At 47.3% G+C, this 24,531-nt stretch overlaps 1 protein-coding gene across 10 annotated transcripts; it reads left to right on the top strand.

Annotated features, from left to right (window-relative positions):
• Window positions 1-1,874: 1,874 nt before the first annotated feature.
• On the top strand, window positions 1,875-20,032 carry NR4A2 (nuclear receptor subfamily 4 group A member 2). 10 transcript variants are annotated; one of them, XM_024122371.3, is made up of 8 exons: window positions 1,875-1,962; window positions 13,730-13,853; window positions 14,337-15,202; window positions 16,000-16,129; window positions 16,524-16,687; window positions 17,608-17,810; window positions 18,209-18,387; window positions 18,538-20,032. In XM_024122371.3, the coding sequence occupies exons 3-8, from the start codon at window positions 14,339-14,341 to the stop codon at window positions 18,792-18,794; spliced, it is 1,797 nt and encodes a 598-aa protein (XP_023978139.1). In that variant the 5' UTR covers window positions 1,875-1,962; window positions 13,730-13,853; window positions 14,337-14,338; the 3' UTR covers window positions 18,795-20,032. The 10 variants fall into 10 exon arrangements, 9 of the variants coding, with proteins under 9 accessions (XP_023978139.1, XP_007123764.1, XP_007123761.1 ...); XM_007123702.3 differs by lacking the exon at window positions 1,875-1,962 and adding an exon at window positions 11,829-12,038 and having other exon boundaries at window positions 14,515-15,202; XM_007123699.3 differs by lacking the exon at window positions 1,875-1,962 and adding an exon at window positions 11,829-12,038.
• Window positions 20,033-24,531: the final 4,499 nt, after the last annotated feature.

Raw genomic sequence — 24,531 nt, 5'->3', positions numbered from 1 at the left:
TATTTTCTTTCTGAAAAAATGTACAAAATAAGAAACTGCAAGAAGACTGAATTAATTATTCTACATTTGGTTATCCTTTTCCCATGAGACACTGGGTATTCACATTAGTAACTTTATACCTGAACACAGTTATATCCTTTAAAGTCCTAGAATGCTAGTGTTGAGAGGGGCTTAGAAACCACTGGTCCTTCATTTTGAAGATGAGGAAACTGAAGCAGAGACAGACTGCGATTTCTGCAAGGTGGCACAGAGAGATACAATGAATATATAATTAAAACCTGAAAACCGGCCCAGTGAACCCTTCATTACACTACTTTGTCTTGATTGTGAACCAAGAACCACTTCCTCAGCCCTTTTAACTCACTCTATCCATGCCTGGTCACTTCAAAACTTTGTTTGCTTCTGCAAGCTATATATACCAGCATCCCAGAAAACGTGGAGTTCATATATCTGAGATCTTCTGCTCAAGAGGAACTCCTGTCTTACTAGTCCATTAATTGATGGTTCCAGGAAGACAGACTGCCTCCAGTTGTGCATGGACACCTTAATAGGGAGGAGGAGTGTCCGGGTGTGGGACAGAATGGCCTAAATATGCAAACAAGACAGAAAGTCCTCAGAAAAAATTTACCTATAGAGAAAGCCCCTTTTAAATGGCAGCTTTGATGAAAGTCTAAGACTTTGAAATATTATAGACTTTGGAAAATTCAAATGTTCTATGTTCAAGGCCTATGGTATGTTCAAGGCCAAAAAGACATGCAAAAAGGCTCTCTGGGACTGACAGCATGAGTCCTGGAACCCATGCCCAAGCTGCTTCTACTGGGCACCCTTTATACAACTCCCCAAATGAAAACAGTACGTAGGCCTGGCCCGACAAAAACCTAGATAAATAATTCCGGTGGAATTTAGGGAAGGAAGGATATAATCCAGATACAGAGTGGGATGTAGGCAGAACCCTATGAGATGCAAACACAGGCATCTACTTTAAAATACGCTGGATCAGAACGTTTAAGAGGGAAGTGTTGTGTTTTGTTTTGAAGTGAGGGTTTACTGCCATAAACACACCCGACCTGTATTAGAATGGGTGTGGGAAAGCGTCGGAGCAAGAATCAAGTTGTTTAAATCAGTCTGGGAGTAAGCACCACGGCGACCCATCCGCTAAACTCGTCGCCAAGTCCCCTCCCCCGGCGCGTTCCCCGGCGTGTAAGTAGCCGCCCTCCCGCCCCGGGGGAGAGCGATGGGTCCCAACCCCCGGGTCTCCTGGCGGGCTGGGGGGACGCAGGCTCTGCGAGGTCCTTCCCACACGCGCGCTCTGCTCCGGGCAGGGCGGGCCGGGGCGGGGACAGGGGAGCGCGGCGAGAAGCGCCCAGGGCGGCCGGGGAGGAGGGCGGCGGGCGGTTTCATTGTTTCCTTTCGCCCTCCTCCTCCCGCGCCTCGCCCCGGCGTCACTGGAAAGCCGCCCGAACCGCCCGGCGGCGGGTTATTTATAGCGCGGGCTGCGCGCGCGTCACGGAGCCCGGCCCGGCTGACGGGGCCGCTGACGCGCTTGGCCGCGGGGCCGAGTCCGCGGGGCTGCACGCCGGGCGCCGGCGACAATGGGCTTCTGTGTGTGCAGCTGCCGTCGCCGCTGGGGGCCGGGGGGAGGGGGGCGGGCAGCCGCTCCCCTACCCCCCCCTCCCTCTCGCCCGAGACCCCCGAAACGTAACCGGCCTCTTCTGCCCCTGGCCGGGCCCCGCCGGCTGCTGCTTTTTTCTTTTCTTTTTTTAAAAAATTTTATCAGTCAGTTCTCCTTGCCCCAACCTCCGCTTCCACCTCCCCCGCTCCCCCTTCTTGGCCCCCAACATGACGAGAGAGTGGGATTTAGCCGGCCGGGGGCGACCACTTTGTGCGTCCCGGGGAGCGGGACCCGCCCAAGGCGCGCCCAGCGGGGGACGCGGTGACCGAGGGGCCGGGAGCGCCGGGCAGGTAACGTATCCTGGACCTGGAGTGGGGGCTTTGTTTGGGGTCGGGGGAGGGGACCTGGGGTGGGTGTGGACGCCGGGCAGCCCTTCCGGGTCTCCTGTCTCCTCCCCCGCTTTCCGGACCCCTGGCCTGCCCGCAGGAAGCCAACCTGGGTGTGTAGCGCGAAGAGCGAAAGAGAAACTTCTGCGTGACTAGCTGAGGCTCCTCCGGAGAGGCCGGGATACTAGAGGACCCCCGCCCCCCTCCGCGCAGGCCCCCCCCGTCGCCCCTCCCCCGCCCACTCCCACCCCTTGCTTCCCTCCCAACGCCGGGGACATCTGAGTCCTCCCCCCGCCCCCTCGCCGCGGGTTCGGTCCTCGCCCGCCCCCGCCCCGCGGAAGGAGGGGCTGACGAGGATTTTAGGGACTTCCTGGGATGCGGAGAGCAGCTCTGAACCGTCCCCTTTCAGCAGCCGGTAGCTGGGGAAGCTGGCTCCGGAGCCTCTCGCACGTGGCAGGCAGGCAGAGAACTTGCTGTGCCTTCTAGGAAATTGCAGTCGATTTGTAATGCAGTTTCGCTAATTGGGAGTTCAAAATTAAACTTTAATAAAGCATTTGTGTCGTCTCGTCTAATTGTGAAAGCTTCCATCCGCCCTGGTACATAGACTCTTAAGTCTCAAGTTAATGGCGCTAAGCTAGATTTCCCTCCCAAGTACAATTCCGTCAGCCGGCGTCGACGCAGCTGGATGTCAGTTAGGTACAGATGTTGCTAATGGCAGCTTAAGCACGGATGGGCAGATAGCATACGGAATGCAACATGTTGCCATATGGTTCCTTTAGCCTTTCACCTCCAGGGATATCAATCACGTATATTCTGGGAGGAACTTAATGACTCTCTGAACGGCAAAATGAATTACCTGGTACAATTTATATCCCTTGACCTGATACGTTATAACAACAGGAAGGTAGCATCTCACAGTTTCTGTGGTGTAAATTGAACTACAGAGCCACGTTTCAGATTTTGTAATAACATCTATTTGTAGTTTGAGGGGCTCTGTCACACCATTCTGGCTGTAAAATCCGTTTCTGTCTTGCCCCCCTCCACCCCACCTCTGGCTGATAGAGAAAGTTTATAAAATTTAGCAAAACTGTTGTCTTGGTAACTGCCAATCAGCTGACCAAATACTAATCGATGAGGGTATGGAGAAATGGAAAATATGATTTCCAGAGCTAGGAACTTAAGAGCAGTCTTTAGGAACACCGTACTTTCTGAATCAGAAAATTAAAGGACTCCTAAGAAAATTATGTATTCTGTGAGTCGTTTCAATGTAACTCCTAAAGCCATTTATTAACTGTTTGAAATTCTGTTTTTTTATACTTCAGTCATTCTTAAACTTAGGAAAGTAACTTATGGAAAAGTACTTAGAAATATGAAATATAAGAAAGATAGGAAGGACCTCCTTAGTAAACTAGTTTCTATACCCTTCCCTCCCCGCCTCCACGCCCTCAACTATGTGTGTACTTTGACTTGAATCCTGGATGTGGTAATACTGGTCGTTTGTTTTTCCCCCCCCAAAATGTCAGTGACAGCATACTGAGGTCACTGTTAGATACTAGTGGAATGATTCTGTAATATTTCACAGGTCTTCTAAAAAATATCCTGGTGATTAATAAAATAATTGATTGGCTCTAATTTCAGATTATAAACGTGGTTGTCTTTTACTGTATCCCTCCTTTTTCCTTCACTAATGAGGAGAGGCAACACTGAAAAACAAGAAATAAGGGTAAAAAAAAAAAGTAAAATAATTTACGATAACTTTAAACTTTTACCTATTAAGGGATATCTAAAAGCTACAGACATACTATCTTTTAAAAGATTTTGCATCCAGCAATGTGTGAACCACATTAATTCATGTGAACTGATAAACTAGCGAAATACACAAAATGCACATAGTCTGAAAATATACATATTTTCAGTCATGCAAGTTTCATATTCATTTTTAAATTACAAGATAATATTTCTCCTTTTTTTTCTCTTTTTGTAATGGCTGATGATTTGTTACCTAGTGCTTGAGTTAGGGCAATAATTTTGATAATGATTATCAAATAATATAAGATCTTTTGTGTATGTAAATAGAAGAAAATTTTATACAGAACAAAATAAGATATATCTGAGTTATGGCAACCCTTACTGGAGACTGTTTTTGGTAATCTTTTAATGGCTGAGGTTGTATTTCTCTCTGTAGCGTCGGCATTCAATGAGTTTTAACCTTGATCAGTAGTGAGGCTGTCAATAATTACTCCATCTCCATGACTTCTGAATAGACAGTGAGTGTGTCCTTTAACCAGTCACACAGAACTCACCTTATAAAGCTGTTATTGTCATGAGCAGATATTGCAGGCTTCTGTCAAGCCCCATCCATGATTATTAACATGTTCTTCAAAAGCCAGGCTGAAAGTCCTGCTGTGCTTTATTTCAGAATTCAAGTCCATTAGTACATAAAATCCTAAGCAGCAATATTTGCTTTTTCTGAAGTTATATTACATACATTGTGAATAATTTCGGGCCCATTTGTAGACAAAAACTATGTGTATATTTGGTATACATATATAGTAGCAAAAACAAGATATGTATCTTGCATCATGACTTGTTTTAAACAAAGATTTGATGGTTGTCCATTGTTACTCTAGATGAGGTGGCTGGCTGCCAAGGCAATCCCTGTAGCTGGAAAGTAGTGATATTGTTATTGTCTACCAGGGAATCACTTCCTGTTTTTTGAGCTCCCAACTTCACCTCCCTCTTTCAATATGGCCCTTCCATATTGCTGATCTGAGAATTTGTTTGAATATGAAAACTTTTGAAAATGTGTTTGTATTGGCCAAGATTTTCACCAGAGTTTTTGGTTGCCTGCTGGTTTACAGTCTTAATCTTGAGCTGGCAGGTATATTTTAATTGAAAATTAAGAAATACTATTAGGACAAGGTATATTCCCCATGCTGTAAGTAATTTTAATTGTGATGTAATCCTAGATGCTTTCTAATTTTTTTTAACCTATGAACGTATTTTAAAATATTTACGATAGGACAGATTTATGCCTTTCTCAAGGTAATATAGGACAAGTTATGGATAGGCATTAGACCTCTAATGGTACACTTCATTTGAGTGAGTGAGGGTGGGGAGGAGAGCCATCAGGAAAGAGTATATAGTCCCACTGCACTGGCCCTGTTTGCTTTTCAAACTTAAAACCACATTGCTGCATTGGAAACTTGTTTCTCTCTTTTATAGACTTTCATTTAAACATGTTTTAAAAAAAACGGTCAATCTGTAAATATTTAACCAGCCAAGCAGGAAACAATCTTTTATTCTCGACTATATGCAACTTTGTTTTTACCTGGATTAGTGTGGTGGCCATGTAAATACCACAAAACATTTTGATTTGGTGTTCCTTGCTTTGAAGATGGACAGAGGCTTCTTTAATTAATCTTGCTCTATTTCATGTTCTGTATTCAGATATTGAAATACAGTATTTTTATACATTTATAAGATTATGTTTGCATTTATTTAATGTATGTTTCTTTTTTAAAAGCGTGTAGCCTTGAATGTTTGTTCTACTTTTTTTTTCTTCACATCATTACTCTGGTACTGCTTGATGTAACTTGATTAGCTCCCTCCCCAGTCATGATTGGTAATTAAAATAGGCATTAAAATTAGTCACTTAGCAATTTTGCTGTTCAATTGGCAATTAAATTACTTAATTGCAATTAAAGTCCTAATTTTAATTGGCAAAATGATAGATGTAGATTTAAGATAATATGTATAAATACTTTAATAAGTGTCTATATAAGGATTACTTAATTACTCAACTTCAAGTTTATGCTGTTAACTTTAGAACTTTTAAGTGAGCAATGAAATTTATATTACATCTATTCAAAGGATGTGGTAATTAGATTTATTACTTATCACTATAAGGGTCCTTGCTATAAGTTACTTTTGTAGTGTTAAAATTGTAGGCTTGATAATTGCAGAATTATGATAAAAAAGGGCATATATGTCTGTCATATCAATAACATGTCTTCATTTTTTATTAAATTGAGAAGTTCCTATACGCCAGTTAGTCTGAGAAAAAAAATCAAAAATGGTTATTTTATCATTAAAGGTAAAACAAAAACCAACTATGATATACATATGAAAACTGTTGCAAAGTGTATGTATTTTATCTACTAAAAGAAAATCCTATGTAATACTGTGGTGGTTACTAATGTTATCAGCTACTTCTAGAATTTCAAGTGTCCGCAATATATTCTTAGCATATAGCAACTTATTTTCAGAATCTTTAAAGTGTCTTTCAGGACTTTGTACATTTTAATGACTCCCATGTTTAGTGAAATCATCAAGGAAATCTAAAACCAAAGTAACCCTTCCTTGCTTAATCAAGAAGAATTCTTACATAAGAAAATATTGGTGATTGCCAGGGGCTGGGAGGAGGGGAGAATGGAGTTATTGTTTAATGGTTATAGAGTTAGAGTTTTATAAGATGAAGAGTTATGGAGGTGGATGGTGATGATTGGTGCACAACAGCATGACTGTATATAACATCACTGAACTGTACACTTACAAATGTAAGATGGTAAATTTGATGTTATGTGTCTCTTACCACAACAACAAAAAGAAAATCTTAAGTGGTTAATTTAAAGTAAATATTTAGGAGATAGTTACTGAGAGTCAAGAATTAGAGAAAAGATGAAGGATTTTTATTATGTAAAATACTTTTTGAGTGGCATGAGGCTTTACCATATGTTCAGTTTTAGAATTTTAATTTATAAGTAGATGCTTCTAGAAAAAAAGAGTGCTGTTTTCTTCTGCACATCTTTCCACATTTCTAGAACTGAGTACTGTATCAAAGCAAGAAACAATTTTTAAAGTCTTTGCATTAAGTGGTTTGGAGTGAAAAATGGGCTGGGTAAAACTGAGCAAAAGCCACAACTACCCAAAATGTGAATTACCAGCTGAGCATTTGACTTATTCTCTAGGCATCTCATAAAAGAGGAACAAATGATTGGTTGATTAATACCTTATTAATGCAAGTGAAATGGCAAAGCAAATAACCAAAAACCTTCCATATTAAAAAATGATTTTGTATTTTCAGAAACTGAGTTTTTTTCAAAGTGAAAATTTCTTTCTTCTATCACTAATGTAAAACTTCCTGCTGAATGGCAACAAATGCCATGAAAATTGTCCAAATATAACTTAAAATGTCTCATTTTATGCTTAACATAGGTTCCATTAACTAATATTATTGTGAAATGTCTTCAAGTTACCTTGATTCTTATGGCATAACAGGTATATCTGTTTACTATATTTGAATTGTAAGAGCTAAGGGCTACTCTGAGTACATTTTGGGAGAATAGTGAAATAAATCCCTAAAGACCCCTTTCCCATGCATTAAAGATACAAAATCCTATGGAATTAAATCCATGTTTGCTTTCTAAAAATCTCAATTTTATTAAGTATAATCTGCCTAGCCTTGCATAAAATAAATGCTTCGGTTTAGATGTGAGTATGCATTATTTACATTGTTTTTTATGAAAATATTTTTTCTATATATGTACCAATATGTTCTGCTTAATATTGGCTAATATCATAAAAGATAACATAGTAACATTATTTTCCTATATGCTTTTTCTGAGGTCATCTAATACTGTATATTGATAGAAATAATCATTTTGTAATTTATTTTAGTTGATTTCAAAAGAAGGACCTACTTATGGATAGGTTCAGTTTTATTCCCATTTATTGTAAATTGTTAAGAACACCGACCCTCATTTGGGGTAACTTTATGTATTTATACATGGCAATAATTTAAAGTTATATCAGATTCTGGGCCCTGAAAGAAACATTATTGTCATTTTAATCGAGTTATAAAATAGTTTATATTCAAGAATCTATTTATGTTCAAGAATCTTGCAGGATTGCAGTCATATAAATGCAGAATTTCAGTTTCTTTTAGCCTAGAGCATCATTTGAACATTTTCTAAAAGGTTGTTCAATTCTACATTTTGATTCCATTATATGTGTAATTAAACCTCTATGCACAAAAGCATTCTCTTATGTACTAGCAAATACACCCACAGGAATCCTCTTCTAAACTATAATTTATTTAAACATGTAATCATAGGATTTTAAAACATGCTTTCAGTTTTCCAAACTAAATGCCAAATTTGAACTGCTTGGTGATAAAATGAAAGATTTTATTACCATTTTGACTTTTTCTCCCTGTGAGCTAACAGTGAGTTAAACATGGACAGGAGGAAATAAAGAAAACCTGTTGTGAACCTAATTCCAGTGTTAAACTGTTTCCCTTTTTGAGAAATACAGAAGAGAATCAAAGATTTGTAGTTATTTATGAATTCCAGAAGAATATGAATATTTTGGCTTGCAGCAAGCTCTCCTGGGGCTTGGCCTAAGTAGTAAATAGCTAGTTGTGTGTGTATGTGCGTGTGTGTGTGCGTGTGTGTGTGTGTGTGTGTGTGTGTGATGTATCTTCCTGAACGTTGTGGAGTCAGGCCCCCTACTGACAGGATCAGTCAATTACAGACATTGGCCCTTCTGAGACTGTTCCATCAGAATCTGGTGGGGACACAGGAGTCTGGAGCTTTGAGTGTGGTCATTCTTTACACTTTCTAATGTCTGCTGGATCCTTTCCACCCCGAGCACATCTGAGCCCTACCAAAAATACCAACCCAAGAAATAGCTTACCCAATAATGGGTTTAAGTGAGTTTATCCGCCTTGCATCCGGTGTGTCTTCCTAAGAAGACACACTTCCTAGGAACTAGAATAGGAATTTGAGGAGAGAGAAAATTCATATGGATTGTAGAATAGAAGGCAAAAAAAAGCCACCTTTTTTTTCTCATTTTGATGTTGTATTTATTCAATCCATTTCCGGTTACTAATAATTGTTATAATAAGCTGCTGTGAAAACTGCGTCTTGATCTTGGGTGCCTTAAGACTTGAGCAAAAGCTCTGTTATCAAGAAGCCAGACTCGACAGGTTGCTGTTATAGAATAACCCATCACATTACAATGTTTGTCTTCCTTGGAGCTCACTTTAAGAACTCCAGCACATTTGCCCACTTACTGGGAGAGAATTTTCAAATTGCCCGCAGACTCAACCCAGGCTAAAGCCAACTGTTTTTTTTTTTAATGGTTTAAGGGAGGAGGAGCGTGTGGAGGGAATGTACCTACTTAGATCTGCGTATTGGTGTTTGGAGAATGATGGTTACAACCTTAAAGTTCTCCTGGCCCCCGCCTTCCTAGGAATATATTAAAAAACAATAACTGCCACCCCAGCATGGCTGCGCTTGAATTTCCGACTGCCTGAAAAATAGCTGCTGGGAGCCTGGCCCACCACTGGGATCAAGGAAAGCTCCCCCAGGCCGCGCGTCCTGCTCCCTTGTGGAAGGGGAAGGGAACCCGGGAGGGCGCCACCGAGCTAGAGCTGCTGCTATTTTGGGCCCAGCCCGGCGGGTGCGTCAATGCCTGAGCCCCTGCGTCACCGCCACCCCCACCGCTTTCCTTCTCCCCTGCTCTCCAAACTCTCACTTTTTCCCTTTCGTTCGCGTGGAATCGTTTCTGCCCACAGGGCGCTGACGCTACCCAGCTCATGCTAATAAGCTATTCTTCGCCCTCCTTCTCTCATGCCCCTACTTACACACCTTCACCCGCCACCGCAACATTCCCCCCCACCACCCAACACACACACACACACACACACACACACACACAGACACACACGCACGGACACGCGCGCGCGCTCTCACACACACTTCCTGGTTTTATTTTTTTCTCGCGCCCGCTAGGGCACCGCTGAGCCGCCGCGGTGGCTGCAGCAGCAGCAGCGGCAGTCGCAACATCTGGGGGAAACTTAAGGTGGTCACGTAGGTTTTCCCGAGGATGCGGTGCAGAAGAGTCTGCGGCTTCTCGGGGCAGCCTCGGGGCACCTGATGGCAACGCCTCTCCGGCCGCCGGGGAGCAGGAGGCGGCGGGAGAGGGCAAAGGCTGGGGTGCAGATTAGAGCTGAGCGGCACCGTAAGGCGGAGAGCTCCACGGCGATTTCGGCCCGCCTGTACTGGGAACACCAGGATGGGGGTGTGCAAAGGGGCCCCGAGCCTGGAAGCGAGCTACGCCGAGGGGGAGGGGCGGCTGGAAGTCTTCTTGGGCGGAGGAGGGGGACGCCTCCGAACCATCCCTCCCCCGTTAACTCCCCAGCCCCATGGGAGAAGCCCCGAGGCCCGTCCAGCTCGAGCCCAGGGACCCGGAACGGGGCTTGCTCCCGGGAGAAGCGGCGTTTCTTTGCTAGAAAGCGCCTTGCGCCCTCAGCTTGGAGGTGGATTGACTTGCGAAGCGGAGTCTGCGGCGGCTGGGGCGGCTGCGGGGGTGCGGCGAGCTCCGGTCGCCCACTGGGCCCCACTCCTGGGAAGGCTGAACGCACACACCGTACGCCTCGCAGAGATCTAGACACCCCCCCCCTCCCCGCCGCTTCCCCCATGTTTAGTCTTTCCCTCTTGGCTCTCAGATTGAAGCTTCGAGAGCCCTTGTGCTTCAGAGGAGGGTAGATATATTTGCCTAAAACTCGTGGAAAGACACGAGTTGATGGGCACCCAGGAGTGTCAAAGTATGAGAGTTGGTAAAAGGTGAGGCTGGGGCACCTTTCTGCAGAACACACCTGTTGCCCGGCGCTCGGCTGCATTGTCTGAGAAAGGAAAGTGGGTGACGCCTCACTTTGACTTTTGGGGTCCCTGAAGGGCTGGGTCATTGGCTACCCTCTCCTTTCCGCTTCCCTCCCCGCGCACCACGTCTTCCCTCGCACGTGAGCACTGCAAGGAAAGAAGGGAACATAGAAAATAGGCCATACCTACTCTCTTCCACCTTGGAGTGTGTGTGTGTGTGTGTGTGTGTGTGTGTGTAGAACACACCTGTTGCCCGGCGCTCGGCTGCATTGTCTGAGAAAGGAAAGTGGGTGACGCCTCACTTTGACTTTTGGGGTCCCTGAAGGGCTGGGTCATTGGCTACCCTCTCCTTTCCGCTTCCCTCCCCGCGCACCACGTCTTCCCTCGCACGTGAGCACTGCAAGGAAAGAAGGGAACATAGAAAATAGGCCATACCTACTCTCTTCCACCTTGGAGTGTGTGTGTGTGTGTGTGTGTGTGTGTGTGTGTGTGTGTGTGTGTGTATGAGAGAGAGAGGGAGAATATGCTAGAAGAGAAGGCCGGGGACAGGAAAAAAGATAAAAGGGGGATGCACTGGACTAGGGAAATCCCACCCCAATTGCCTGAGCCCTCCAAGCGTCTCGTGTCATGGGACATCTGTACTCGCTTCCGCTAACGGGGGTGGCAATTGTGGGTGGGCGAGGTTAGGGCGCTGCCAGGCACGCCCCGTCTCGTGCGATTCCAGGTGCTGGCTACCTGGCCCACGCCTGGGTCCCCTTCCGCTCGGGCTTTTGTTGCACCCTCCCCCACCTGTGAGCTGCCGGACCGCAGCGGCGGCGCGGGGATTGGCCGGAGGCGGGGGGGTGTGGGGGAGGGGAGGGGAGATGTCGAGGTTCTGTGGGCTGCGCGGACCTGAGTGGAGAGGTCACACCTCTTTCGGAAAAGGGAAAAAAAAAAACCTAGCTGGCTACCAAGGTGAACCCTGAACGGTTCCCACCTTAAAATCGGCCCTGCTCGTGACGTCAGGTCGGAAATATACCAAAGCGAGCGCCGGCCAGGAGTCTGGGGAGCGCGGCGGCTCGGCGATTGGGCGGCAGGCCGCTGACGCGCGCTGACGCGCGGAGACTTTAGGTGAATGTTGGCAGCGGCAGCGCGAGCCACATAAACAAAGGCACATTGGCGGCCAGGGCCAGTCCGCCCGGTGGCTCGCGCTAGGCTCCGCGGTCCCGCTCGCCTGCCCAGCCGCCGCCTTCCCCTGCTCCCTCCCCGCTCTCGGCGCCTCCGTTCCCTTCGCCCCTCTCGCCCGCCCCTCCCCGACCCTGCCACCCCGATTCCCGGAGGGAACTACACTTTGGCCGAGTTGAATGAATGAAGAGAGACACGGAGAACTCCTAAGTGAGTAGGTGCAGCCCGTACAGCTCGCGTTCTTTTATCCTTCTTTCTGTTTTTGCACGTCTCTTCTTCCTGCTTGTGTGGTGCAGGTTCTCTGGAAGTGGGCGCCGAAGGCGCGGAGCGCGAGTGGGGCCGGAGGATGGGGAGTAGGTGTGCGCAGGCTACAGAGGGCATTTGTCGGAACTCCTGCTTTGCCACCCAACAGAGGCTTCCAGGCTCCTCATTGGTGGACGTGAAAGGGAGGCTTGCACAGTTTCGGGAGCTGCGGACTTAACACGCGGAAATGTGCGCAAAGTTTGCTCTTGGTGCGGAATTGATTGTGGTCTTTGGACACGTAGACTCCAAGTCCTGTGTATACGAGGGACCTGGACGCTGCCCACAAAGTGACAGGGAGAGTGAAAGTTCTTCAGTTTATGTGTTGCTTGGGAACTGTATCACCGCGGCTGGCCAGCGTGCCCATGTCTCTTGGGTATTGTTGAGTAAGGAGGGGCAGTTGGTAGAGTGACCTGTTACTAAGTTGCTTGAAATTTCTGGTTTTGACATATGCCGCGCTTGTGTTTGTGAGTTTGTCAGAGAGGCAGAGACAGAGAGACAGACTATTTAGAGGAGTTATGAAGCTGCGAAGTTACCAGAGGGTTAATATCCAGCACAGGCATATCTGTCAAGGGCTGTGAGGGTCAAGAGTCTCCTTTCTTTCTACTTTTTCTGGTTACCCTCCCTCCTCCATGAAGCAAGATTATGAAGGGGGGTGGGGGAGGAGAACAGAATTGGATGTTTGGCTTTCTTTTTCATTAGTAATAAAATCGTCTGTGCTCTAGAATGCCTTCCACGTGGGAACATCTGAAAAGTACTAGGACACAAGAATGCCTTGTTCCAGCAAGTAAGCAGATTGTGGAAGGCTGGATAGGAAAGGTGCTCAGCTTGCTATGTTGAGAGGTGCTTCTAACACCGGTGCCACTATTTGGATATGCAGCATTTCCCTCTCCCTGCAACTGACTAAGATGCTCCTGAAAAAATAGGGTCCCCTGTTTCCACCTCTTGGCCATTAAAGATGAAAGACAAATTTCCTGGAGAAGTGAATGCCCATTTACCTGTATCCCCAAACCCAGTGCTCTGTCAAAAGCTCTTAGGAAATCCAGATGCTTCCATTAAGATTGCCTTCAGGGCTACCTGGGCCTTGCTAACATTTTGTAACTCCTAGGGGGTGAAGGAAGAGGTTGTTTTCACATTTTATATTCTTGACTTCTACTTCCTTCCCTGCTTCCTAGATGAAAAGCCAGTTTCACCACAGGAAAAAAAAAATTCAAGAGAAGGTTCCAATGCTGTATTTTATTAAACCCCAGTTTCTTCTTATTTAGTTTTGAATTAAACTAAAATGGAAATGACACTCCCCTCGCACAGCCCCCAAACACCCAGTAAAGGGGCCAATTTATTTCATCATAAATAAGTACATGGAATACCTTTCCTTCTTCAGAGGTATTCTCTGCAAGGATCAACACAGTCAATGGGTGAAATTTTCTGTTGTTTCCAGCCATCTCTTTTAGGCATTCATTTTAAATGCTGTTTGATAAAGGCTACACACTAATTTCCAATTAAACAATCAAGAAGGGCATAGAAGGGCCTGCCTGGTGATACAGATGCCCAGCCAAATCTGTCCAGAAAGTCACCTAAGGCTTCCTGTGTCTTTATTTCAGGGAGGAGATCTGCCAGGCTGGGCTCTCCACTGCTTTTCTAAAAATCTTGGAAACTTTGTCCTTCATTGAATTACGACACTGTCCACCTTTAATTTTCTCGAAAACGCCTGTAACTCAGCTGAAGGTTAGTGCAACTTCATTTTTTTCTTTCCCTCCCCCTAGTTCCGTAAACGTCAAGAAACAGGGCAATGCGATCTTTCCCAGCAAACCCTGTAACTTAAGTTTTCCCCCCGACCCATCGCCTTTGGGAACAAGTTTCTCATTGTGCAATTCAACTTGATTTCTGGATTGAGCTTGCTGAACCCGAGCTTCAGAGGAAAGGCTCATTGAAGCGGGATTGCCCATGAAAGGGGGCGGAGGGGAGGCGTTGGAAATATCCGGGAATGGAGACTATAATAGCTTTCTAGTTCTGGGTCTTTATTGGATCAGCCTTTCCTTGTCCTGCACTGTTTCGCTCCTCAGTATTCGCACTCTCCGCCCTTCCTCTCGCGCCCCTACGTGCTCTCTGACCGCCGCGGGCTGCCGGTGTAGCTCCAGGTGTACCCGAGCCCGGGAGAAAGTGTTCAGTTGACCAGGCTGAGTGTATATTACCCTGTTTCATTTCCAGCCATGCCTTGTGTTCAGGCGCAGTATGGGTCCTCGCCTCAAGGAGCCAGCCCCGCTTCTCAGAGCTACAGTTACCACTCTTCGGGAGAATACAGCTCCGATTTCTTAACTCCAGAGTTTGTCAAGTTTAGCATGGACCTCACCAACACTGAAATCACTGCCACCACTTCTCTCCCCAGCTTCAGTACCTTTATGGACAACTACAGCACAGGCTACGACGTCAAGCCACCTTGCTTGTACCAAATGCCCCTGTCCGGACAGCAGTCCTCCATTAAGGTAGAAGACATTCAGATGCACAACTACCAGCAACACAGCCATCTGCCCCCCCAGTCCGAGGAGATGATGCCGCACTCCGGGTCGGTTTACTACAAGCCCTCCTCTCCCCCGACGCCCACCACCCCAGGCTTCCAGGTGCAGCACAGCCCCATGTGGGACGACCCAGGATCCCTCCACAATTTCCACCAGAACTACGTGGCCACCACGCACATGATTGAGCAGAGGAAAACGCCGGTCTCCCGCCTCTCTCTCTTCTCCTTTAAGCAGTCGCCCCCCGGCACCCCCGTGTCTAGCTGCCAGATGCGCTTCGACGGGCCCCTGCACGTCCCCATGAACCCGGAGCCGGCGAGCAGCCACCACGTGGTGGACGGGCAGACCTTCGCTGTGCCCAACCCCATCCGAAAGCCCGCGTCCATGGGCTTCCCCGGCCTGCAGATCGGCCACGCGTCGCAGCTGCTCGACACGCAGGTGCCCTCGCCGCCGTCGCGGGGCTCCCCTTCCAACGAGGGGCTGTGCGCCGTGTGCGGCGACAACGCGGCCTGCCAGCACTACGGCGTGCGCACCTGTGAGGGCTGCAAAGGGTTCTTTAAGGTGAGCCAGGACGGGGGCGAAGGAGGCAGGTAGGGGCCCCCTAGTGCCCGGAGCCTCAGAGTGCTGGCTCCACCGGGGTGCAGGCGCCCGGCGCCAACTGGCCCCTGACCGTCCGACTCCCGGGGTCCACGGGGACTGCCCTGCAGCCGCCCCTGGGCTGCGGCGGAGCCTTCTGGGTGCCTGGGAAAGGGAAGTAGGAAGACCGGGAGACCCGGGGTCGCATCCCCCGCACGCAGCCGACCCGGCGAGCCCCCGCCCGAAGTTGCCTGAGCTGAGTTGGAAGAGGGTCATTTGCATGTGCTAGGAGCTGTCTTCTCTGTTCGGATTGAAATTGGTTAGGACAGAGAACCGTGTCTGAGCTAACCAAGTGGAACAGAATTCCCTATGGTCAAATTAAGTGATCTCTTTATTTCGCCATCCTGATTGAATAATCTTATCATTTTAAATAGAGAAGGTCTCTAAGGAATGTAAATAATATGAATGCCCACGGATTTGTATTTACTGAGCGTCTCCTTCTCCTTCTCTTGGCATATAAAACACAGCAAGGAGCGGCAAGGTTAGCTCAAATGTTAACGCTATCAATTTTCTTCTGTTAAATGCCCTGGGGGAGGAAAAAGAGAAGAGAGAGAAAGAAAAGGAAAAAGAAAAAAAATAAAAAGGAGTTGTGTATGTGTTTGTTTATGGGGAGGGTGTGTGGATCCCGGCCGTTCAGAAATTGTGTCTGGATTCCCTGAATTGTTGGATTTTCAAGAGAAAAAAAAATTTTTTCCCCCGGCCTGTATTGTCTCCTTTTGCAGCGCACGGTGCAAAAAAACGCGAAATACGTGTGTTTAGCAAATAAAAACTGCCCAGTGGACAAGCGGCGCCGGAATCGCTGTCAGTACTGCAGATTTCAGAAGTGCCTGGCTGTTGGGATGGTGAAAGAAGGTAGGTTGGGGCAAGCAGCCCACTCCCCAGTCTGCGCCCTTGGGAAGCTGCTTCTCCTGCCCCAAACCCACTTCCCAGAGCCGGGGCGGGGGCGGGGGGGAGGTCTCCCGCTTCCCCCGCGCCGGCCTCTGGCCTCTACGACTCGGCAGCTGCCTGCTAGCCCATCCTGCCCTAGAGAAGGCCGCCAGGCCCTTCCCGCCTTTAACTATACGACCCATTGGGAAGACGACATGAAACAACCCCCCCTTTTTTACGCTTCTTGTCGGTAAAGGCTTTACAAGCGGTGGGGCGCTGCCCCGCCCCGCCGGGCGCCCCGCGGCTGCGGCCTTCCCCCGGGGAGGGGCCCAGGCAGCAGCTGGATCTTGCTTGCCCTCACCCGGCGATTCCTTTGCAGTGGTTCGCACAGACAGTTTAAAAGGCCGGAGAGGTCGTTTACCTTCGAAACCGAAGAGCCCACAGGAGCCCTCTCCCCCCTCTCCCCCGGTGAGTCTGATCAGTGCCCTCGTCAGGGCCCATGTCGACTCCAACCCGGCTATGACCAGCCTGGACTATTCCAGGGTAAGAAGCTGGCGCGGGGGGGGGGATCCTTCGGACAACTGACAGATGGGCAGCACCCCTTCCCCACATCCATCACTAACCCCCAGGCCCAGGGGATAAAGGAAGCATGCGAGGCTGTGGCTTCACAGCTCTGGGCAGGGCCACAGAAGACAGATGGCGTTGCTAGGGCTGCAGACGTGAGGACAGGGCAGAGGAAGGAAGAGAGGGTAGGCCACAGTGGTCAAACCTCTGTGAGGCCCCTTCCCAGCACCACCGTGCACACACACACACACACACACACACACCAGTGCCTCTGATGCCTAAACCAGAGGCAGTGCAAAAGCCCCCACTTGGGTTCTATCACCAGTCCTCCATGGAGATGCTTTCATCCTCATTCTTTCTGGTGCCGTCAGGGTGAGGGATGCCTCCTCCCGGGTCAGGGAAGGGGAAGAGAAGGGGGTATAAGGGATGGCAGTGGGCAGGGGGAAACCAAGGGGTCAGATTCCTCTTTTACCCCAGCCGTGAGAAATGTGTGCGCTTTACATGGAGGAAGTGTGCAGGGCAAACCTAGAAGCAAACCTAGAAGCCACTGCAATTTTATTGAGATTTGCAAAGGGCGTCTCTGCTCTAGACCCACTCTGGGACTGGCATGAATACTAACGTGTCAATTGTTTTGTGGAGATAAGAGTGAACGTTTCCCAGGGCTGGTTGGCACCGTATTTAGTCTGTATGGAAATGGTAATTTACATATTTAAAGCAGCGACCTCATAGCACCATCCCTAATTGAATTAATTGCCCCGGAACATCTAATTTCCTTACTGGTCAGAGAGAGGTTTAATTGTTATAAAAACCTGGCTCCCCTACTAGAAACGAGGTTAGCAATTTCACGGGTTATATATTTTAGAGAACCTCATTAAGTGCTTTTTAAAATGAAATTCCAGTTCCAGGCGAACCCTGACTATCAGATGAGTGGAGATGACACCCAGCATATCCAGCAATTCTATGATCTCCTGACTGGCTCCATGGAAATCATCAGGGGCTGGGCGGAGAAGATCCCGGGCTTCGCTGATCTGCCCAAAGCCGACCAGGACCTGCTTTTCGAATCGGCTTTCTTAGAACTATTTGTGCTGAGATTAGCATACAGGTAAATGGAGAGGGCGATCCAGGAAGGCTGGGAATGGAGGAAGAGAGGAATCAAGAAAGGAAAAGAAAGAGGAAAAGGGAAAGAAAAGGGGGAAAGAGAGGAGAACAGAACGGGAAATAAATGAGGGGGAAAGGAAGGAAAGGAGAGTAGATAAAAGGAAGAGAAGGGAAGGAGTGAGGGCAGAAGCGTTAGATGAATGGAATGGAGGTGGGATAGGGGCATTCTTGATTGTTATGAAATTAAACCCTTTCAAGGTCCACTGGCCTACGTTTTATTAACTCTTTGGTAATTAGGTTCCTCTTAAATCCCTCATTTATTGCTCTTCAAGTAATTAGTTGTTTAGCTTTTTTCTCTCTCTCTTTTTCTCCCCCTCCCCCTCTCTTTGGTATTAATTGCAGGTCGAACCCAGTGGAGGGTAAACTCATCTTTTGCAATGGGGTGGTCTTGCACAGGTTGCAATGCGTTCGTGGCTTTGGGGAATGGATTGATTCCATTGTTGAATTCTCCTCCAACTTGCAGAATATGAACATCGACATTTCTGCCTTCTCCTGCATTGCTGCCCTGGCTATGGTCACAGGTCAGTACCACAGGCACAGGGCACTTCTCCAGAACTGCCCAGTGGGATTCGTTCCGGTTTTCCCTTGCTGCCTGCCGACCCTCCCTGGTCCTGTCAGCTAGCTAACTGCTTGGTGCATTCCTCTTTTGTTTCTGGTTGTGTTTTCTGCAGAGAGACACGGTCTCAAGGAGCCCAAGAGAGTGGAGGAGCTGCAAAACAAGATTGTAAATTGTCTCAAAGACCATGTGACTTTCAATAATGGGGGCTTGAACCGCCCCAACTATTTGTCCAAACTGTTGGGGAAGCTTCCAGAACTCCGTACGCTTTGCACGCAGGGGCTACAGCGCATTTTCTACCTGAAACTGGAAGATTTGGTACCACCACCAGCAATAATTGACAAACTTTTCCTGGACACTTTACCTTTCTAAGACCTCCTTCCATGCACTTCAAAGAAACTGGAAAGAAACCTAAAACTGTCCAGAGGGGGCAAGTCACAAGGGCAGAGATCCCCCTGAGCTGCCTCAGCTCTAACCGGCCCCCACCCCTTCCATACACCTTGGCCCTTGATCTCTAAAGAAAACAAACAAACAAACAACAACAAAAGCAAAAACTGTTACTATTTCCTAACCTGCAGGCAGAACCTGAAAGGGCATTTTGGCTCCGGGGCATCCTGGATTTAGAACACGGACTACACACAATACAGTGGTATAAACTTTTTATTATCAGTTTAAAAATCATTTTATTGTTCAGAAGGAAGCTTCTTAATGTATGATGGAAAACATTTGGCCATGTTTGGTTGTTGCAGTTAAGACAAATGTAATACACATAGACACATACACACACACCCACATTGTAAGGGGACCCACAAGTATTGCCCTTTAAAAGACTTCAAAGTTTTCTGCTGTAAAGAAAGCTGTAATATATAGTAAAACTAAATGTTGCGTGGGTGGCATGAGTTGAAGAAGGCAAAGGCTTGTAAATTTACCCAATGCAGTTTGGCTTTTTAAATTATTTTGTGCCTATTTATGAATAAATATTACAAATTCTAAAAGATAAGTGTGTTTGCAAAAAAAAAGAAAAAAGAAATAACCACAAAAAAGGGACAAGCATGTTGATTCTAGGTTGAAAATGTTATAGGCACTTGCTACTTCAGTAATGTCTATATTATATAAATAGTATTTCAGACACTATGTAGTCTGTTAGATTTTATAAAGATTGGTAGTTATCTGAGCTTAAACATTTTCTCAATTGTAAAATAGGTGGGCACAAGTATTACACATCAGAAAATCCTGACAAAAGGGACACATAGTGTTTGTAACACCATCCAACATTCCTTGTTTGTAAGTGTTGTATGTACCGTTGATGTTGATAAAAGAAAGTTTATATCTTGATTATTTTGTTGTCTAAAGCTAAACAGAACTTGCATGCAGCAGCTTTTGACCGTTTCCAGAGTGCTTATAATATACATAACTCCCTGGAAATTACTGAGCACTTTGAATTTTTTTGTTTTTTGTTTTAATGTCTAAGATTGTCAGTTAATATATTATTTTATGTTTGAGTAAGAATTTTAATATTGCCATATTCTGTAGTATTTTTCTTTGTATATTTCCAGTATGGCACACGATATGAGTCACTGCCTTTTTTTCTATGGTGTATGACAGTTAGAGACGCTGATTTTTTTTCCTGATAAATTCTTTCTTTGAGAAAGACAATTTTAATGTTTACAACAATAAACTATGTAAATGAACAGAATTTTGTCTTCTTTCTGGGTTAGGAAAAATGATGACTAAACAGCAATATACAATAGAGAGAGTTGGAGATTGATTTGGGATAGGTCACTTATTCAACATCTGAGTTTCTGACAGCTTAGACCTATTCTGGCAAAAGGAACTGGGAAATTGAACTAATTATCCAGAGAATTCTGTACAATATTTTTCCTTAACCGGAATTTTCCTGTGTGGCAACCTACATTTATCAGAATCAGGTGAGAATATCTCAACTCTTCTGATAACTTTGCCAGTAAGTGCAGCTTCCAGAAGAGAAGTTCAGGAGACCTAACAGCTTTTGAACTTTTACAAGGTTCGAAGTCCTATCAAGTTTTTGTCTTGCACAATGTTTAGAAAGTATCTTTTTAAGACTCAGAAAGTCAACGTGGATTTGAAGTGTATTAAATATAATCTCTGATTTTTTCCCATTCCTTGTAAAGGATCTTGGAGGAAGAGCCAAGCATTTTGGTCCCTTTGGGCCTTGGGTCAGTGGTCTTTGGCATGGAGCAGAACAGTAGAGGCATTTCTTACAACTTGTTGTTTTCCTCCTTCAGTGAATAGTGATGAGGTTCAATTTGCAGTTTTAGAATAATATTGCCATCTTAAAAGTTTCTCAGGTAAAGAACAAAATATCCACTTGTCAGGTCCTGGGTCTTGTCAGATACAAACAAGTTATACCAAAGTCTCTAGGATTCCACCCAGCACCAACTTTTAGCAAAGAAAGTAACACTGTAGAAGCTACTTCTGGCACCAGCTTCCTCTCAGCGATCTGGTCCTTGGGTGGAGGTCCAGCCAGTTTCGCCTCTGGACAGCTGGAATTGATAGAAAGTGCAGGATGGGGGTGGTTTTCTTCGTTGGCCCTGGTGGATTTCAGTTGGCCTCCGGGTCACTGAAATTTACAGAACGTGTTATTGTTTTTAAAATGCAGAGTTAGAACAGTAAATTTCCAGGAGAGTTCTCAGGTTATTTTTACTTTGCCTTTTCTTCCTTAAAAAAAAAAAAAAAAAGACATGTTTTGCGGGTCGGGCAATAGAGATAAGGCAGGTCTCCGTGGTAATTTAAGGTTATTTTCAAGAGATGCGTTTCTCTACAGGTAACTCTGAGGGGCAAAAGTGGTGGCCACATAAGAGATTAAGTAATAAGCAAAATGTCCGATGTCCTAGCTTCCTTGAAAAGATGGGGCTTGCCATTTCCTTTTATTTTCACAACTTCTGCTCAACCAAAGCCGAACACTAATAAGCAGAGAGAAAGAGAAAGCTCTTTAGAAATGCTGGGAGTCTGCAGAGCCGTCAGCAGTCGTCTCCCAGGTGTCTGCAGCCCCGAGACAATTACATTCCGACTCAGAATCCTCGAGAGTTGAACCCAGAAACGAACTCTGTTGCAGGTTCTCCCTTAAGGAAGCCGCTGTGCATCACCCGAGGCCAATGGGGTGTCAGGTAGTGCGCCTCCCGAGAATTTGAGGTGAAAGGAGGGAGGGATGACTCTTCTCTCCCATGCCCGCATGCAGACTGTACCGGCTCCGCGTATATTTAGTTGTAATTCCTAAATTGAAAAGTGGGTAGTCCTTTTTCTGCTTCACAGTTACCGAGTCAATTTCCAATTCCCGGCTGCGCACCGGGTTGCGCGGGGAAAGAGCCTCGCACGCATCTATCCTGCAGCTTCCGGTATCCGTAAGGCTGAGGACTTTTCCTGTCCTGGTCTTTCTAGGAGTAAAGCCCAAGAAAAGCAACAGACACGATGCGTTGCAAAAGACAGAAGTTTCATGGAACTCCTCTAGAAATAGATGAAAACTTTATAATGGGGGCTTCATATAGCCCTCCTCTCCCCAAGTCCTCTTAAGAATTTCAGTTACTGTCTTGTTTCAGCAATGGAAATATTTTATCATTGTTCAGAAGACATGACCATACACTTCTCAGCTCTGAAAGAGGGTCTAATTTTAAGTCTTCACGGTGTCTAGACCCACGTCGAGTGGTTGCTTAGAACGCCCTGAATTTATGGAGAGTTGCCCTTAATACAAAGCACGAGTGAGCAGCGCTCCCGGCTGTTACTTGGTGGGCTCCGCTTCTTTACCGTCCAGGCGACTGCCACAGTCTCTCCAAGAACCCAGGCGGCCCTCGCTCCGACCTTCCGCTTTCGGAAAGAGAGAGAGAGAGAGAGAGAGAGAGCGAGAGAGAGAGAGAGAGAGAGAGAGAGAGAGAGAGAGGGTTTGAATTTCTGGTCCTGATTCTAACGAAAGAGGTAGCCTGGTCCAGAGAGCTGATAGCACCCTGCGGTGACAGCGGCACCCAACGACCTTACCTTGTGTATTTCATTTTGGTGCTCAACTCCATCCCTAGAGAGTTGGTGTGCCCCCTCCACTAAAAATACCGGTCATAAGACTTATGGGACACTGGTTCTCAGAGTGCAAGGAGCAGGACAAGGAGAAGCAGATATTCCTGTCAACTTAAGAATGTCGCTTGAAGGTTCCATTTCACTTTGCCATGAGAATCTCTCGGCTTTATCTGCGCTTCAAAGCTAATAGTCAATTACCTAATTGTATTGTAAATCTAGGCGTCGGCAGTGAATACTTCCAAGATACAAACACGTCTGTGAGGGAAAAGTTTTATTTCATTGCAATATTTTGATCACAGAGTTTTCCGGTACAAGATACATTACCATCGCGCCAGGCCCTATCCAGGGTAGCGATACCAGGGCCCTCCCAGGCATGTCGCGGGATGCGCATCTTTGCGCCACGAGCTCCCTGCCTAGCTCCGCACTTGCGCCCGTTTCCTTTTTTATCCGCCGCGCGGCAGCGCGGAGGTGGCTGCGGGGAGTGAGGGCTGGGGTCTTCCGGGCCGGCATCGCTTCTCTCGGTGAGGGAGGCTCCTGGTTCTGTCTCGAAGCCGTGTTGCTCGCCGCCACCTCAAAAATGGAGACAGGTTCTCTCGAGGTGGGAGGGGAAAAGAGGGTATCTTGTCCCGCGGATTTAAAAACTTTTTTTTTTCAGTATTATTTCGACGGTTGAACAAGAGGTCTGGGAGTGAGTATCTCTAAAACATCCTCCTCCAAAAGGGGTTTTAAGGCTTCCCCCCACCCCCGCCTGTGCCTGCTATTCGGGAACAGGAACTGTCGCTACGTGGGCGCGCCCGGAAATTCCTCAGTAGTCCAAGCCTCCTGTGCGCCCGCGAGTTTTAGAGTCCCACCGGGGAGGGATGGAGTTTGGGGTCCCAGCCTAAGCCCAGTCAACGGATCCTCCCCATGGTTCTCAGCCAGGACTAAAAAGAGCGCACCCGGTAGCAACAGTCTTCGGGAAAGGTTCGGCCAAGATCTGTGCATCTGGCATAACTCAGCCAGGGGATCGCGTTTAGCAAAGCTGCATGTTTTGGGGTTCAGTCGATACTGGCTGACTTTACTAGTAAAGCAAGATAAGAACTCCAAACAGGGCCGTCATTTTTTTGTAATTCGTTTTTAATAATAAAACAAACACGCACAAATCCACGTTTCATTTTTACTTTTGAATTTTACTAGAAACTCCAAATTGGATATTACGCATAGCCATTTAGGATGGTGAGGCTGTCGTTTAAATCCACCTTCCCTCAGTCTTTCTGTTTCCTGAGCACGACTGGAGACGACCGCTGGGGCCGCAGGGTCTTTGCTCCGACTTTAATTTTGCGCTTCTTTAGGGAAAGTCCCACTTCCGTCGGAGGGCGCTTCCCGAGGCGGGACAGCGGGGCCCCACCCAACGCTAGGGGCGTAAGGAGGTGGCCTCACCCCTGGTTCGTAGCCGCGACGTGCGCTCCCTGCCCAACAGACAGTGGCGGGAGAACTCCGGAGAGCGAGGCTCCAGCCGCTTACTCCCTACCCCACGCCCTCCCACTAGGACCCCCCTCCCAGCGTGGTCTGGTTTTGAGGCCCCAGAATTACTGGAGAGGACGCGGCTCCGTTTGTGGTTCGGGGGTGCGAATGCGGGAACGCACGCGCTCCAGCTCTGCCCGAGGCGTTTTGGAGACTTAGAATTTGACTCTGCAGGTTGCAGCAGGAGACTTTGCCCAGGGAGCCCTGGACCAATTAGGACGAACTCGCCCGGGTTAACTCTGTTTCCTCCGTTTCCTGCCCTGCCCTCCCCAGCTGCTCCTTGCTTCTTTCCCGGCTGTTCCACGTCCCCCGGGGCCGGAGGCCGCAACAGGTTCCAGTCGCCGCGTGGCCAGGTCCGGTGCGACAGGGCGCGAGCACGTGCGGCCGAGCGCGCCCCTGGCTTCCCCAGCACCCACAGATCAGTGGTCAGCCTTGGGTCTCCCCTAGTTGTGAGCCGAGCTGGAGCGTCCATCCACTCCAAACTGGGGAAAATCTTTTTTCCCTGGTTGTGGGCTCACAAGTAGGAGGGGCAGAGGCGCCGGGGCGCGAGTCGGAGGCGCATCCG

This window comes from Physeter macrocephalus, chromosome 2 (genome assembly GCF_002837175.3).
Source record: "Physeter macrocephalus isolate SW-GA chromosome 2, ASM283717v5, whole genome shotgun sequence".
NCBI classification, from domain to species: Eukaryota; Metazoa; Chordata; class Mammalia; order Artiodactyla; family Physeteridae; genus Physeter; species Physeter macrocephalus.
This window is presented reverse-complemented; position numbering and strand designations above follow the sequence as displayed.

What these genes read in the sequence shown, in the direction of transcription:
- NR4A2 (XM_028478108.1), top strand. Translation starts at nt 12,008, where the DNA reads ATGAATGAAGAGAGACACGGAGAACTCCTAA. An exon ending in CCAGCCTGGACTATTCCAGG is followed by an intron (nt 16,688 to 17,607) that starts GTAAGAAGCTGG and finishes ATGAAATTCCAG; the next exon opens with TTCCAGGCGAACCCTGACTA. An exon ending in GTGCTGAGATTAGCATACAG is followed by an intron (nt 17,811 to 18,208) that starts GTAAATGGAGAG and finishes TATTAATTGCAG; the next exon opens with GTCGAACCCAGTGGAGGGTA.